Source organism: Panthera tigris, chromosome B4, assembly GCF_018350195.1.
Source record: "Panthera tigris isolate Pti1 chromosome B4, P.tigris_Pti1_mat1.1, whole genome shotgun sequence".
Taxonomy (NCBI): domain Eukaryota; kingdom Metazoa; phylum Chordata; class Mammalia; order Carnivora; family Felidae; genus Panthera; species Panthera tigris.
Genome location: NC_056666.1, coordinates 36390775 through 36408922, shown reverse-complemented (window position 1 = coordinate 36408922; position 18148 = coordinate 36390775). Strand labels below are relative to the sequence as shown.

Genomic DNA, 18148 nt, shown 5'->3' with positions numbered 1-18148 from the left:
TTTTTTAAAGTTTATTTATTTATTTTGAGAGAGAGAGAGAGAGAGAGAGAGAGAGAGAGAGAAAGAGAGAATCCCAAGCAGGCTCCACATTGTCACTGCAGAGCCAGATGTAGGGCTTGAACCCATGAACTGTGAGATTGTGATTTGAGCCGAAACCAAGAGTCAGATGCTTAAATGACAGAGCAACCCAGGTGCCCCAAAAGTAAACCTAATGATTTTAAATGTTAATTGTCTTGTGCATGTGTATATATGTGTATTTTCTTTTTAATTGAGAGAGAAAGAGGGTACACATGCACACATGTGCACAGAGAAGGGGCGGTGGGGGGAGAGAGAGAGAGAGAGAGGGACAGAGAAAGAGAGAAAATCTTAAGTAGGCTCCCCACACTCAGCCCGATGCAGGGGTCGATCTCACCACCATGAGATTATGACCTGGGCCAAAGTTGGACACTTAACCAACTGAGCCACCCAGCGGTCCCAAGAAGAACAGTTTTCTTAAAAAATTGAAATCTTTAAAAAAATTTTTTAAGTTTATTTTGAGAGAGCGTGTGTGCATGCAAGGCAAGTGCACACACTCACAAGAGTCGGGGAGGGGCAGAGAGAGGGAGAGAGAAAGAATCCTAAGCAGGCTTCTCAGTGTCAGTGTAGCCTGACATGGACCTTGAACTCATGCACTGTGAGATCATGATCTGAACTGAAAATCAAGAGTTGGATGCTTAACTGACTGAGCCACCCAGGTGCCCCTTAAAAAATTGAAATCTTGACCATTCAGTACGTTTCTTTATGATTTTCAGGCATAATGTTAGAAGACAAAAATACATAGCAATACGTATAGAGAAGGAGGTTGTCAATTTATGGAATTTGTCTTACATTGCATTTAGTTGCGGTTTCCATAAATGAATTTCAAGCTTACTACCACCTTCTGAATATAAGAACGATCTTAATGAATTGTATTCAGATTTATGTTAACTTGTGGATTCAGCACACATTTATTACATATTTGATATGTATTAGGCATTATGCCAGGTTTTGGAGATAAGACATTCCTTTGCTTTTAAAGAAGCAATTAATTAACCAAAATATAGTAAGTACATTATTTTAGAAACTCTTGGTTCCATAAGAGGGGCACCTAAATTAGACTGAAGGATTTACGGGTTTGTGTAGGACCGTGACTATTAAATTTAGTTTGGAAGAATGAGTAGTAAGTACTCAATGAGTAGTAAGTAGTTAGCCAGTTGCTGGGGAGGAGGAAGGTCACAGAAGCAAGAAGAGGGCATGATATTTTAGGAAATTGCACGTACTTGATCATGGTTGTCACATGGAAAAGGAGAGTGGTTAAGTAAGCTGCCTTCAGGAGGTAGGCAAGACCGAAATCATGAAAAATCTTATATACACTGCCAAAGAATTTAGATTCTTATTTTGGAAAGCCATCAAAGGAAGTATGTAGGTGTGTTCATGTCATATTTAATTTTTAGAGCAGTGGTTCTTAAGCTGTTTTGTTCCAACATCCCTATATACTCTTGAAAATCAATGAGGACTTTAAATAGCTTTTGTTTATGCAGGCTGTATCTATTACTATTTACTATATTGGAAAGTAAAACTGAGAAAAATGTAAAGCATTAGAGTATACAAGCATACATTCCATTAGTGGTCAGTGGGATATACCCCATGTCACGTAGCCTCTGGAAAACACTCCTATACGTTTGTAAGAATGTGTAGTGAAAAAGGCAAATAATATCATAGTATTGTGAAAATAGTTTTGCTCTCCTGAAAGGGTCTTAGGGAGTCTTGGAGGCTCCTGACCCACTTGGGGAATCGTTGTATTAAAAGATCATTCTGTCCCTATCAAAATAACACCAGAATTCACAGAGCTAGAACAAACAATTGTAAAATTTGTATGGAACCAGAAAAGACCCTGAATAGCCAAAGCAATCCTGAAAAAGAAAACCAAAGCTGGAGGCATCACAATTCTGGACTTCAAGCTGTATTGCAAAGCTATAATCATCAAGACAGTGTGGTACTGGCATAAGAACAGACTCCTAGATCAGTGGAACAGAATAGAGAACCCAGAAACAGACCTGCAAACGTATGGCCAACTAATCTTTGGCAAAGCAGGAAAGAATATCCAATGGAATAAAGACCGTCTCTTCAGCAAATGGTGTTGGGAAAACTGGACAGCGACATGCAGAAGGATGAACCTAGACCACTTACTTAAGCCATACACAAAAATAAACTCAAAATGGTTGAAAGATCTAAACGTAAGACAGGAAGCCATCAAAATCCTAGAGGAGAAAGCAGACAAAAACCTCTTTGGCCTCGCCCACAGCAACTTCTTACTAAACACATCTCCAGAGGTAAGGGAAACAAAAGCAAACTGAACTATTGGGACCTCATCAAGATAAAAAGCTTCAGCAAAGGAAACAATCCGCAAAACTAAAAGGCAACTGATGGAATGGGAGCAGGTATTTGCAAATGACATAGCAGATAAAAGGCTAGTATCCAAAATCTATGGAGAACTTATCAAACTCAATACCCAAAAAACAATCCAGTGAAGAAATGGGCAAAAGATATGAATAGACACTTTTCTAAAGAAGACACCTAGATGGCTAGCAAACACGTGAAAAAATGCTCAACATCACTGATCATCAGAGAACTACAAATCAAAACCACAATGAGATACCACCTCACATCAGTCAGAATGGCTAAAATTAACTCAGGCAATGACAGATGCTGGCAAGGATGCAGAGAAAGAACTCTTTTGCATTGCTGGTGGGAATTCAAACTGGTGCAGCTACTCTGGAAAACAGTATGGAGGTTCCTCAAAAAATTAAAAATAGAACTACCCTATGACCCAGCAATTGCACTACTAGGTATTTATCCAAAGGATACAGGTGTGCTGTTTCAAAGGGGCATATGCACCCCAATGTTTATGGCAGCACTATCGACAATAGCCAAAGTATGAAGAGAGCCCAAATGTCCATTGACAGATGAATGGATAAAGAAGATGTGGTATATATGTATACGATGGACTATTATTCAGCAATCAAAAAGAATGAAATCTTGCCATTTGCAACAACGTGGATGGAACTAGAGTGTATTATGCTAAGCGAAATTAAGAGAAGGATGAGTATTACATGACTTGACTCGTGGAAAGATACAAAACAAATGAACAGAAGGGAAGAAAAATCATATAAAAATAGGGAGGGGGACAAAACATAAGAGATTCAAATATAGAGAACAAACAGAGGGTTGCTGGAGGGGTTGTGGGTGGAGGAATGGACTAAATGGGCAAGGGGCATTGTGGAAGACACTTGTTGGGATGAGCACTTGATGTTGTATGTGGGGGAAGAATCAATCATTGGATTCTACTAAAATCATTATTGTACTATATGCTAACTAACTTGGATATAAATTAAAAAAAAATAAATCATTTGGATGTTGTAAATGAAAAAAATTTTTTAATGTAAAAACAAAATAAAATGAAATGAAAAAAAAAAAAGATCATTCTGGAGGCACCTGGGTGGCTCAGTCAGTTAAGTGTCCAACTCTTGATTCCGGCTCAAGTCATGATGTCGTGGTTTGTGAATTCTAGCTCCACATCAGACTCCACTCTGACAGTGTGAGGCCTGCTTCAGATTCTCTCTCTCTGCCCCCCCCCCCCCCGCCCATACCCCCTGACCCCTTCCTTCCCTCTCTCTCTCTCTCTCAAAATAAATAAATGAACTTAAAAAAAAAAAGATTCTGGCAATGATGTTGAGAATTGTTTAGAACCTACAAAAAGCAACACATTTTCAGTTGTGATGGAGCATGCACATGTGTATGCATATGGCTACCTGAAACGAAGGTTTCAGGAAACAATTCTGTATTAGTTATCTTTTGTTGTGTTAAAAGTTAAAATTTACTAGATTAAAAAACCAAACATCTCACAATTGTTATGTAGAGCATAGCTGGCTCAGGGTTCCAGCTCAAGGTATTTCACGAGGTTGCAGTCATCTGAAGGCTTGATTGGGGTTAGAAGATCTTTTTCAAATCTATCTCACATGACTGTTGGCAGGGGGCTTCAGTTTCTTACTATGTGGCTCTCTGTGTAGGGTAGCTTGAATATCCTTACAACATGACAGCTAGCTCCTCACAAAGTGAGTGATCCAAGAGAGTTACCCAAGACAGAAGCACCATTGTCCTTTATGAGTTAGCCTTGAAAGTGATAACATCATCAGAAGCAAATTATTAAGTCTACTTCATATTCAGAGAGAGAAATTTTGCTTTCCCCCTTGAAGGGAGTAGTATCAAAGAATTTATGGAGATACCTTAAAACTATCACAGTACTTGTCAGGAGAGTGAGTCATTCATGAGTCCTTTCTTTCCTGTATGCCTTGCTGGGTATGCTAAGTATACAAGGCCCTGAGTGCTCTTAACCTGGGCCATTTCTCAGGATTGTGTTTGTAGCAAGCCAAATTGAGGAATGAGGTAATGTTTTCCACTAGGACAGAGAAGGCTTACTGCTTGTTATGAGTGGTGGACTCCCTAAACTTAGTGTCTTCAGCTGCAACGCAAAGCCATTGCATGTGTAGCATCTCTTTGAGTTCCTCTTGCTACCTGTGGGACTTCGGGGTAACAGTGAGCCAATGTAGACATGATGCTTATACTGTTTGCTGAGCTGTGAGTAATAAATTGTTTTTGTCTCTGAACCAGGAGACTCATGTGTTCTGTCTGATAAGCAGAGGGAGACTTGAAACAACCACAACAGATACTAGATAGGGAACTAAGAAAATATGGATAGGAAGCTAACTAAAGGACCCTGGGGACAACATTATGGACTCAAACTGTACAGCTGCATGATTTTCTCCAGTAGCAATCAGGATTCCAGTTGTATAATCAGTGAAGGTATTTCTTTTGGATTAATCAAGGACAAGGGAGTTTGGAGCGTGAAATTTTTTTCTTCAGACTTTCATGGTATAATTAATGTACGCTAAACTGAATGTATTTAAGTATATAGTTTGTTGATGGGTACCTGGCTGGCTCAGTCAGTAAAGCATGTGACTAGATCTTGGGGTTGTAAGTTTGAGCCCCATGGTGGGTGTAGATTATTTAAAAAAATAAAATCTTAAAAAAATATATAATTTGATGAGTTTTGACATGTATACACCTGTGAGACCATTACCCCAGTCAAGATAATGAACATTTGCATCACCCCAAAAGTTTCCTCCTACTCCTTTTTGATCCATGCCTCCCCCGACCCCATCCCCAGGCACACACTGATTTGCTTTCTGTCATAATAAATTAGTCCTAGAATTTTACATACATGGAATCATACTGTATAACTTTTTTGGGTCAGAATTCTTGTCAGTTATTTAAAGTGCAAGAATTATTATTTTGTGGTTGTATGCCTGGCATATTAAAAAAGAATTTTTTTTTGAACACTATCTTCTCTGAAGCTTATGAGATTAAAAAGCCAGTATGAAGAATTCAGAACTAGTAAATTTCTTTCTTTGTTGTGTATATGAATATAGTTCTGATAATAACAAAGACTCCACATGCAAATACCGTTTTGGATCTGAAAGTGACTTGGACATTAGAGTGCACCTTCTGATATTGAAAACTTGATGGGAATTTTTGTTATTGGATCTTAGCCTATTCAGTATGATTTAGTTATATGATTACATGAAAACAGAATTCTGAACAAAAGCACAGTTGGGAATTTTTTTCTGGAATGTGGCATTTTAATGTTCTGATGGCATGATTCCTGAGACTGAATTATTCCTCCTTATGTTGTTAGTTTTACTTTGTTCTTTTGCCCAACATCTTTTAAAAAAGACTTTTTCCTTAATAGAAAGGTAAATGTGATTATTTAAGCTTTATACCTGGAAAACCTAAAATTGCCCCAAAGAGTACTAGATTAGCAGGACACACTGCCATAAAACTGTGGAAGCCTTTAATATTCTATGGACAGTTGAGATGTTCTCATCAGCAGATGATTGTGGTTAAGTACAGTAGGTAAGAGCTTCCAGGGCTCTGGAATTAGGTGCCCTGATTCAAATCTTCACCCTACCACTTTAGATGTCACTTAACAGCTAAAAAACTCACTTTCTTCATCTCTAAAATGGAGATAATGACAGTACCTGTGTTATGGGAGCCTTTTATAAATTTTTTTAAAGTGTTTATTTTTTGAGAGAGAGACACAGAGTGCAAGTGGGGGAGGGGCAGAGAGAGAGAGGGAGACACAAATCCAAAGCAGGCTTCAGGCTCTGAGCTGTCAGCATGGAGCCTGACTTGGGGCTTGAACCCATGAACTGTGAGGTTGTGATCTGAGCCGAAGTTGGAAGTTAGACACTTAACTGACTGAGTCACCCAGGTGCCCCAAGGGAGGCTTTTAAATATTAAATTAGATCTTAATGTTAAATATTAAATTAAGCTAAATATAAGTTTTTAGCATAATGCCTGACATGCAGTAAATACTAAATGTTAGCTTTTGTTATTATTATTGAAGGGATTGTGGGTAATAAATGTCTCTTAAGCAATATTCAGATTACTTAAAAAAAGAAAAAGATTTGCATCCCTCTTTGATCTTGAAATAGAATTCATTCAAACAGTAATATATAGGTAATTATTTGTCACCTACCTCACAGTCCAGATAAATTATGAGAAAGGAGGGCTGCCTAGCTGGCTCAGCTGGTAGAGCATGTGACTCTTGATCTTCAGGTTGTGAGTTCCATCCCCATGTTGGGCATAGAGCTTACTTTAAAAAAAAAAATCATGAAAAGAAATTTTTGCTTTTTGAGCTAAGGTTAGTCCTGGAGAGAATTTCCTAACATTACTAGTGAAATGTTGCAATTTCTGAACTTGGTGTACTATTGCTATTTCTGAGATGGAACCGTAAAGATTTGGGCTCTGTGTATTTTCTCTTCTGCTTGTTGTTACCCTAGGGCTATCTTTATTAAGATGAGACTGCCAGTGTATTCGTATTTCTAAAGAATAACCTGTTGGAGTTTGACTAAAGTATATGGATTCTTTAAAATCATATTTTTGACTGTGAGTTTCTTGGGTAGTGTTTTCAGTGAAGAATACTTCTTATTTGAGAGAGAGAGTGTGAGTCAGGGAGAGGGGTAAAGGGAGAGAGTGAGGGGGAGAGAGAGAGAGAGAGAGAGAGAGAGACAAGAGAGAGAGAGAGAGAGAGAGAGAGAGAATCCCAGGCAAGCTCCATGCTGAGCACAGAGTCTGATATGGAGCTTGATCTCATGAGATTATGACTTGAACCAAAATCAAGTCTGATGCTCAACCAACTGAGCCTCTCAGGTGCCCCTGATTTATTATTATTAAAAAAATTTTTTAATTTTAATTTATTTTTTGAGAGAGAGTGTGAGTGGGGATGGGGCAGACAGGGAGACACAGAATCCAAAGCAGGCTCCAGGCTCTGTGCTGTCAGCACAGAGCCTGACGCCAGGCTGCAACCCATGAACCGTGAGATCAAGACCTGAGCTGAAGTCAGACCCTTAACCAACTGAGCCACCCAGGCACCCCAACCCCTGATTTATTTTTGAGAGAAATGTATAAAGTAGATATCTGTGATACGTGTTTTAATTATACTTGTAGAATATGAACATATTTTCCTTTTAAATAATTCAAGTTTTATTGTAGTATGAATATAAAGTGAACCTAAAGTCTCCACCAACATTTTGTCCCTAACCTCTCCTTACAATACAAGTTACTTTCCGCTAGTCCCATTTGGCATTGGCACGTTTTCAAATTTGGCATTTCCCTTGTAAGAATTTTTTTATATATTTTGTATAGATATTTATACATATGATAGGTGTGTGTGTATATATAATGTTTTTAAAACCTTTTTTAATGTTTATTTTTGAGAAAGAGCATGAGCAGGGGAGGGGCAGAGAGAGAGAGAGAGACAGACAGACACAGAATCTGAAGCAGGCTCCAGGCTCCGAGCTGCCAGCACAGAGCCCAACACAGGGCTCGAACTCATGAACTACAAGATCATGACCTGAGCCAAAGTCGGCCACTTAAGCAACTGAACCACCCAGGTGCCCCATGTTAGATACATTTTTCACCTAGTTTTTGGTTTTTCTTTTAATTTTGCTTATAGTATTTTTTGGTATAATACTTTGCCATTTTGACATTATCAAATCTATTATTTGTTTTTCTTTATGGTTTTTGCTTTTTGTTTCTTACTTAAGAAGCCCTACCTTAACTCAAGTTCACAAGGATCTTCTAGTACTTTTGATAGTTTTAAAATTTTATATCTTTAATGTACATAGAATTTATTTCTGTGCATTATGTGAAGTAGGGATATAATTTATTTTTCCAAACACCAGTTCAAACCCCATTTATTGAATGATTTGTCTTTTTCTCACTCTTTTGAAATGTTACTTTTAGGATGTACTAAACTTACATATATAATTTAGACGTATTCCTGGACTAGTACTGTACAATTTTAAATACTATGGCTTTAAAAGGCTGTAAGTCCTGAGGTGCCTGGGTGGCTCAGATTGTTGAGCATCTAACTCTTGATTTCAGCTTGGGTCATGATCCCAGGGTTGTGGGATTGAGCCCCGCGTTGAGCTCTGTGCTGAGCATGGAGCCTGTTTGAGATTCTCCCTCTCTCTCCCCGGCTCCCTTCCTCTCTCCCCACTCCCCACTCCCCCTTTGCCCCCTTGCCTAAAAAAAAAACACAAAAAAACAAAAACGGAGGGGGGCTGTAAGTCTTTATGAGAAATCCTGGGGGTCAGTCAGATGTGGTTTGGAGTCCAGATTCCCCCCTACCCCCAGTACCCAGTGGGCATTATGCAGTATCCTGTAATCATATACATTGTTTTCTCAATGAGTGTGTGAATAATCACACTAAATGAGATAACCTATAAACAGTAGCGACTTCATACCAGATCAGGTTAGGTTTTACTGCTAAGTGAGTTAAGAAGAAACAAAACTTACTTTTAGAGCTTTTTTGATTTTTGCATTACAGGTAAAGGATCATGGACCTGTAATTTATCTTGCTATTTAGGGAACATCTTCCTTCTTTGTTTTTCTGTTGCAAATTGTTTATGTTATTCTTACACCTTTACTCTTCTATTTGAATTTTAGAGTCAGCTTGTTGAGATATATGGAGAATTCTGGGAGATTTTCATTGGGATTTGCAGTATTTGGGAAAGAACTGACAACTTGTACATTATTTTCTTGTCCATGAATATGGATAACTTTCCTTTTGTTCAGGTGTTCTTTCAGTAGAGTTTTACAGTTTTTTCCAAAAATGCTTGCATATTTTTATTAGATTTATACCAGTTTTATGGTTTTGTTGCTACTGTTGGTGGGTTTAAAAAAATTGCATTTTTCTAATTGTTATGATTAATGTACAGGAAAGTACTGATACTTATATATTGATCTTGTGTCTGACTGATTTGTAGAGTTCTATTATTTTAATAACTTGTCAGTTGATGACTTGGGTTTTCCAGTTAGAAAATCATATATTCATACATTGAGTTTTATCTTTTCATTGCTAGTCTTTATACCTCTTATTTCTTTTTCTTTTCCATTTGCATGGTATGGTTTCAGTATTCAGTTTTGAGACATGCAAAATACTGTTAAAATGTTTACAGTGAAATGCGCTATAAACAAATTTTGAATGAATGAATAAATAGATGATAGGGAAATCTCAAGAAAAGTTTCTGAGAGGGAAATGTTTACTATTGGAGGATTTAATGTGTGATCTTTTCATTGCAGATATGGTGTAAGGTATTTCTTCAAGACTGGACAGCTGAAGACCTGTTATTTCTGATTAGCCTTAAGCAGACTTATAGCCACTGAGAAACCTCACAGAATTTCATATTTTGCTTTCTGCTGTACATCTTTCTTGGCACCTGTGTTCAACCTGCAACCATGTATGGAAGTGCTCGCTCAGTTGGGAAGGTGGAACCAAGCAACCAGAGCCCTGGGCGTTCACCTAGGCTTCCACGTTCCCCTCGCTTGGGTCATCGTCGAACCAATAGTACAGGAGGGAGTTCTGGAAGCAGTGTTGGAGGTGGCAGTGGGAAAACCCTTTCAATGGAGAATATTCAATCCTTAAATGCTGCCTATGCCACATCTGGCCCTATGTACCTAAGTGACCATGAAAATGTGGGTTCAGAAACACCTAAAAGCACCATGACGCTTGGCCGTTCTGGGGGACGTCTGCCGTATGGTGTCAGGATGACTGCTATGGGCAGTAGCCCCAATATAGCTAGCAGTGGGGTTGCTAGTGACACCATAGCATTTGGAGAACATCACCTCCCTCCTGTGAGTATGGCATCTACTGTTCCTCACTCTCTTCGTCAGGCAAGAGATAATACAATCATGGATCTGCAGACACAGCTGAAGGAAGTACTGAGAGAAAATGATCTCTTGCGGAAGGATGTAGAAGTAAAGGAGAGCAAATTAAGTTCTTCAATGAATAGCATCAAGACTTTCTGGAGCCCAGAGCTGAAGAAAGAACGAGCCCTGAGAAAAGATGAAGCTTCCAAAATCACTATTTGGAAGGAACAGTATAGAGTTGTGCAGGAGGAAAACCAGGTTAGTTTTATATATATGTTTACCTTTATTGATCAGATTCATGTATATAAATGAAATAAGCTATTCTCTTTCTTTTTTTTTTTAAGTTTATTTTAAGAAAGATGCACATGTGTGTGGGGGAGGGGCAAAGAGAGAGAGAGGGGGAGAGAGAGAATCCCAAGCAGGTTCTGTGCTATCAATGCAGATACCAGCGCAGAGCTCCACACAGGTCTCAGACCGTGAACTGTGAGATCATGACCTGAGCCAAAATTAATAGTCAGATGCTCAACCAACTGATCCATCCAGGTGCCCCTTAAAGGAGAGTTTTACAGTAGCCACCTCATTGTTGATTTTATACTTTATTTTGGGGTTAGTTAAAAATTATGAAGTGATAAACTTAACTTGGATTTCTTTAGTGTTCCTGAATGATACTAAGAATTAAAGAAGGAATTAGAAATGATCTGTCTTTGATGATGTGAATCTGATTTAAGATTTCTGTTTATTATTTTACCGTTCTATTACTAATACTCAGTTCAGGCATTTATATCTGCTGTTTTGGTTATTATTATTATTTTTAATGTTTACGTATTTATTTATGAGAGAGAGACAGAGCGTGAGCAGAGAGAGGGAGACACAGAATCTGAAGCAGGCACCAGGCTCTGAGCTGTCAGCACAGGGTCCTATGCGGGGCTCGAACTTTCGAACCATGAGATCATGACCTGAGCTGAAGTTGTATGCTTAACTGACTGAACCACCCAGGTGCCCCAAATCTTGGTTTTTGAAGAAGGTTGCTAGTTGTATTGTTATGTATTTTAAAGCCCCAAACTTACTTTCTCAGTAATAAAAATCGCTTTTCTCTGATCATAAAAATAGTACTGGAAAACACAGGTATGAAATCAAAATTTATCCCAAATTCTCTTATAACTTTGTTTTTCCATCATTAACATTTTGCTGTTTCTCCCTAATGAACTATTTCTGTGCATATACACATATACAATTTATACAAGTAGAATATTATAGGTGTTAACATTTTGACCTTTTTTAGCCAACATTTCTGCTGTATATTAAAGCTCTATGATGTGTATCTGAATCATTATTTTAATGCCTATATATTGTGCGTGTACTAGTTAAGCTAACATCACAGTTAAAATGTTTCAAATTTATTTGGTAGTACAATATGAATTAAAAACTAAACCTTTAATTCATTTGAATGAGCTTTCAAAATAATTAGAAAGTATGAGAATTTTCTTCTTTGTGAGATATATTATAACTTCAATTACTTTGCTTTTACTTTTTAACCAGTGATTAATTTGTCATCACACACAATCTGAATGTGTTATTATTATACTTAAATCTCTTAGCAACCCAACCTTTTTAAAAAAGAGGAAATGTCCTTTAAAAAGTATTTCCTAGGAATTTTCTTGAGTTTGAGTCTTCAAGACTTTAACAACGTGAAAAGAAAGAAAAGAACTAAAAGAGACCCCCGTGTTAGATCTTAAAAGTAAGGACAGGGTTCCTAATGTTGGTTCTGATATATTTATTTATTTAAAATATAGATATCCTGGTCTTGCTTCATAAATAGCTTTGGAGATAGAATCCAGCAACCTATATTTTATTTTTTATTTCTTTTAAATGTGTATTTATTTTAGAGAGAAGGCATGCGAGAAGAGGAGGAGCAGAGAGAGAGAGGGGGACAGAGAATCTGAAGCAGGTTCTGTGCTGTTAGCAGCAAGCCTGGCCTGGGGCTCAGCCACCCCCAGGTGCCCCAAGTTTGGGATCTTTAGAATGGAGTACTTCTAATTCTTCAACTAGTCTAGACATAGGGAATTCATGATGATTCTCCTGTCATCTTTGAGCTCAATTGTGACAGAAGGGAAAAGAAACAAGGGACCGTTGGCCTGATGCTTTTCAACCTTTTTTTCTGCCTACTACACTTCAGGGTAGTGACAGACTCCTATACATAATGATTGTTAACTGTGACAGTGACCCTTAGTAGAAGGAATGTGTGTACAAAAAAAAATATTTAAAATCTTAGGTATTAGATATGTTTATTTAAAAAAAAAAAAGCCATCCAGGTGATTGATAATCTCCTCACCTTGAGAATCATTAATGTACAAGATAAAATATTTAGGTGATCTATGACAATAGAATGGGGAAACACATTTTCTTCAGTTCACATTTATGTTCTCAGAAAGTGAAGTACAACACCAAAAGTTTATCATTCCTAAATAAGAAATAATAGATAACATTCTGAAAGTTTTTACAGTTTGGTGTTGAATTATAAATATCAAGAGAGAAAAAATAAGTTTGCTTTATTTGGTCTTGTGGTAAGGTATCAATATAGCACAGGTCTTAAAAACTGGGTCTGTATTTTGAGGGTAGGTACTAGGTTTTTTTCATTTATAAAAATCAGATTGATAAATTGGAGTACAATAGTATATCAATGCTCAAATATGAGGTACTTTGTATTTAGACAGGAGTCATAGTGCATGATACTTGAGTATTATTTAATCTCAAATGTTAATAAAAATCAGTTTACTTACATTTACCTGAGAAGTGGCTCAGCTATAACTTATTGTTATAAATAGTGAATGAATGAACAGTTCCCTTTATAGTTTCTACCTTTCAATATATTGATAGTGTGTTTGTGTGAATAAATGTAATGTGTATAAATGGAAGTATATATATAATTTAAAGTGGATTTTGGTAGAAGTTGAATGGAGATTACTGGATTTATTGTTGAATTAGCTAGCTTCCGTGTACCTTTCTTGATGATGCTGAAAATATGCCTTTCACCAAGATGGTTTTTATTATCAAACACTTTGGAAATGTCCATTTTAACAGGAAAAAAATTAATGGTATATGTCTTTATTTTCAAATAATTGAGGCAGCTAATTATGCCTATACTTTGAAAGCTGTGTGGGTAAAAAGCAATATCCTTTCTAATTACCAAGCTACATTGAAAGGCAGAGTATTTGAGTCTTCTGCAAAGAGTGTAGTGGGGACTCAGCACTTCAGTCCAGTGGAAGTGAAACAGTCCACAGGCTATGATGCCAAAAAAACCATATGCACTGAAGGAGGGTGAACACAGCCTTATCTAGATTCCGCCCCTTGCCCTAATTAAGCACCAGTGCTGGCAGGAATATATTCTTCCTGTACCCTCTGTAATTACCACACAATCCTAAAATTGTATAACTTTGGTCCAAAAAGCAAAGGGTGCAATTTTAAAGTAAAGTGAGACATTGCAGTGAGATACAGAGAACTGGGAATGCTAATTAATAGATTATAGTGAGCCAACAGTGGGCCCTAATTAAACTCTGCATTCATTATACCCTCCAGAGCCCTGAGAGGTCGGACATTTTCCACTTTACAAAGAAGATTGGTTTAATAGGATTTACAGTAATTAAACAAATTTCCTCATTCCAGTTTGAGAGTGGGGATTTAGATGCATTCTAAATGTTTGATCTGATTGGGCCACAGAAGTTTGTTCTAGAATCCTGTCAAATGTAAAAACACATTTGCTATAAAAATTGCTTAATGTGTATGGTTCATTATTATGGAGTCCTTTTAGAAAATTGTTTCTAAAATAAATACCCAGGTGTTTTTATATCTCATACTCCTTTTGTTGCTGAACTTTCAAATGTTGGTGGCTAGAGATACGAAACAATGCATGGTTTTTAATTTTTTTATTTAAAAACATTTTTTTAAGTTTATTTATTTTGAGAGAGCAAGCCAGCGTACAAGTGGGGAAAGGGCAGAGAGAGAGAGAGAGAGAGAGAGAGAGAGAGAGGGAGAGAAAGAGAATCTCTAGCAGGCTCCATGCTGTCAGTGCAGATCCCGACATGGGGCTCGAATCCACAAACCGTGAGGTCATGACCTGAGCTGAAATCAAGAGTTGGCCGTTTAACCTCCTGAGCCACCCAGGTGCCCTGGGACAATACATGTTTTAATAGGAAAGACCTTTCTTTTTTTTCTTTAAATTGAGAATGGGGAAGTTTCTTAGTGTATGTTTGGTGAAGAATAAAAGTCCAGCTATGAGCTTGGTTGAATTGCAGAGCTAAGGCTTTGGATGATTTATGTTTTATTTTATCTAACCAACCTTTAACAAGATATTGTCATACTTCTTTTTTTGATATTATGCCTTGTAATATTTCTCTTATGTTGATTTCACTTGGAAGCTTAGTTTTGAAAATAATTATTTTAAAGCACTTTCATTGGGATTTTGTGTGGTGAGAGTAAATTCTATCTAATACTCTAGTGTGGCAAGTGAATTTAATGTTTTTGTGTATTTTTTTTGTTTTTGGACTCTGATTTTATTCAGGACTTTGATTTTTGAATTTTGATTTTATTTATTTAAGGATCAAGAAAATTTTCAAGTTCAGAAATACAAAAAGATAAACTAACCCTATATAAATCTTTGGTCATTTGTTCTCATTGTTAGGCTGCTGGTGGCTATTAACATTTTTAGTTTTAGGTTGTACCTTGATTTGTCACATGGTGAAAGCTATTTGAATTTAATGTTTTTGTTTTTTTTTTAAATTTATTTTTGAGAGACAGAGTGTGAGCAGGGGAGGGGCAGAGAGAGAGAGGGAGACGCAGAATCTGAAGCAGGCTCCAGCTCTGAGCTGTCAGCACAGAGCACGACGCGGGGCTCGAACCCACGAACTGTGAGATCATGACCTGAGCTGAAGTAGGATGCTTAACCAACTGAGGCACCCAGGCTCTCTGAAAGCTATTTGAATTTAAATAAGCTTTTTCATGAGGTTCCTAATTATTTCACTGTCACTTATTAATTTATTTTTTAAGTAGGCGCCATGCCCAGTGTGGGGCTTGACTCATGACCCTGAGATTGAGTCCCTCACTTTACTGACTGAGCCAGCCAGACGCCCCTGTTTTACTCTCATTTAAAGTCTGATCTTAAAATCTGGAATCTGTGTCTTGGACTATTTATTTAACTTTTCTTTTTGATAATTCTGTTTTAACATAGAGATGAATTATGAATGATAAAGCAGAATTATGAGAGATAAACTGTTTAACTTTTCTTTTGATAATTCTGTTTTAACATAGAGATGAATTATGAATGATAAAGCAAAATGATTTATTGTGGATAAATTGGTATGTCCGAATCTATTTTCTGGATGTAATCTTTTTTGGTGTTTCAAAAGTGAGATGTGTTAAAGGAACTATGTAGCATGCCCTGAGAAAATTAAGTCAGATGTAAAATAGATACGTTCCTTTGGGGGAGTTAATTATTTTGAGAAGGAAAATTTGTTCATGTTTGGCTTCTACAAGTTTAAGCTACCTTTCCATTGGATTTTGTCATATCCGAAGTATGAGGTGGGGATAAGAAATTGGCTTCTTGCAGAATTGGTAAATTTGCTCTACTTTGAATGTAGTGAAGTGTTATGAAAAATGATTCAGTGAATCTAATAAAAAATGTTGTGCAAATATCTGATAAGGCTTATTTGTGAGGAGGAATTTGCCAGAGGATTGCAGCTGCTTCTTCCCTCCACATTCTCTTCTTGCATTTCACAGTGCAGTCTAGTGATTTCATCTCAGTGACAGAATAGTTTTTAGGGATTTGTTAATTTATAGTAACTTTGCAGATAGTAGCTTAAATATGAGTTGGGAAATCCACTTTTGATTTTCTTATGTCAAAGAAACCAGAAAATGAACTTGTTTTTTTTAGTTATGTTGAATAAGGGAGGACAGAGTTTTACTTTTTATTTTATTTTTTTAAAGTTTGTTTATTTTGAGAGAGAGAGTGTGCATGAGTGGGGAAGGGGAAGAGAGAGAGAGGGAGAGAATCTCAAACAGGCTATGGGCTGTTAGCACAGAGTCTGACACGGGGCTCAGTCTCACAAACCTGAGATCATGACCTGAGCCGAGATCATGACCTGAGCCGAAATCAAGAGTCAGATGCTTAACTGAGCCACCCAGGCTGCGTCCCCTCCCCCCTTTTACTTTTTAAAATCATACCGCTCCTAGAACTTGACATCATGTTATGGGTGCCCTGTTTGCCCAGAAGGGTATTGGAGGGGCCTAGAACCCATGCTTACAAGAGGTGGTTGAGAGAACTAAAGAAGGGAAGACTTAACGACATTTTATTTTTATGCTGTGTATTTGATACGCAGCCATGTAGAAGGGAGTGTTTTTTCTTTTTCGTTACTTTTTTGGGGGGGAAGGCAATGCTAGAAAAATGAGTGCAAATAAGAAGGTTATAGATTTCTGGCTCCATTGAAGAATATACTGTATTTTCTAACAAAGCTATATCCGTTTGTTGGAAGAGTCAGTTTCAGAAAGTAAGGCTTGACCATCACTAGAATTGGTTACAGGGAAGCCAGAATGTCTTTGGCAACTGTGTGGGTGTGCTTAGTCTATCAGCTCTTCAGAATGTCTGAAGTGGTGTAGAGTAAAGTGGTACTTTGTGAAGAACCATTTAGGGAGTTGCACTCCCCATCTTCCCACCCCCTTTAATCCTTCCCTCCCTTACTTTTTCTCTCTCTTCTTTTTGATAGCTTTATTGAGATACAATTCAGTTCATCCTTTAAAGTGTGTAATATTTTTCTTTCTTAATCTGGGATTTATTTGAAGAGGAATTTGAAGAAAGTAATAGGAAGTTGCCCCAGGGATTTCTTGAACAAGGAAATGAATGACATAACAAAAAGTACTATTTAGGTGCAGTTTTTATTGTTGTCAGCAGAATGGATTGAATCAAGAAAGGCAGGGAAAGAAATTGACTTTGTTGCAAAAGGTCTGGATTAATGTGGGTAATAGGAATGGAGAAGAAGGTGCATAATCATGAGGTATTTTCAAATGAATATTTGGATATCGACTATTATGGCAAGAGAAGACTGTGATGGACCGTGGTATTGAAATGGGGGAAATGTTTTTGCCATTGATGAAAAGTGGATAGAAATTAGAAAGTGGAACTGGAAAGTGTGTTTGGAAATAAGAGACTAATGACTTTGACATTAGGTCCATACACATAGATGTTATTATGTGTATGCTTGTTAATGTTGGAAAATTTACTGATCTAGTTAGTTCAGTATCACAAACTCTGCTTGTGGGAGTAAGGAGTGGAGAGGAGGAGAGAAGCTATTAAATGGTTTATGTTTTATATGTATTTTCTCACTGAGCTATTTTTGTGTTTTGATCTTCTTCATTGTGGTATTTTTCTTTGAAGGCAGACAACTTGAGTGAGTCAATTCCTAAAAATCACTGTTCGTTAAAAAACGGTGATAATGGTTGATACTCCTGTCATAAACAAACTTCAGTAATAGATGTCCTTTGTCTTATTTTAGTTAACAAGCTCATTGAAGATCATGAGCTTTGCATAATGAATTTAGAGTACATTTGTCAAAAAGGGAAATATTGCAGAAAATGTGCTTTCAGTGAGAAGATGATTAACTTTGTATTGTTATATGTCCTATTGTTGTCCTTAATCTCATCTTATGGACAAGATTAAAAATGCTTTTTTGAACTGTATTGTTCTTTTTCTGTGTTGCCATATGCATCTCTAAAAATACCAATTTTTTTTTCTTGGAGTTGGGAAGTTTTTAACAGATCTGTCATAATTTTTTCATATTACTCGCAGTAATGCTAATTGAAACTACTT

General features: G+C 37.1%; 1 protein-coding gene across 9 annotated transcripts in view; it reads left to right on the top strand.

Moving 5' to 3' along the window:
* ERC1 (ELKS/RAB6-interacting/CAST family member 1) overlaps positions 1 to 18148 on the top strand; it is a 509181-nt gene that overhangs the window by 30167 nt on the left and 460866 nt on the right. For all 9 annotated transcript variants that reach the window (XM_042991509.1, XM_042991507.1, XM_042991508.1 and 6 more), the window contains exon 2: positions 9727 to 10551. In XM_042991509.1, the coding sequence (XP_042847443.1) occupies positions 9883 to 10551 (669 nt within the window). In that variant the 5' untranslated portion in view covers positions 9727 to 9882. The remainder of the gene's footprint in view (positions 1 to 9726; positions 10552 to 18148) is intronic.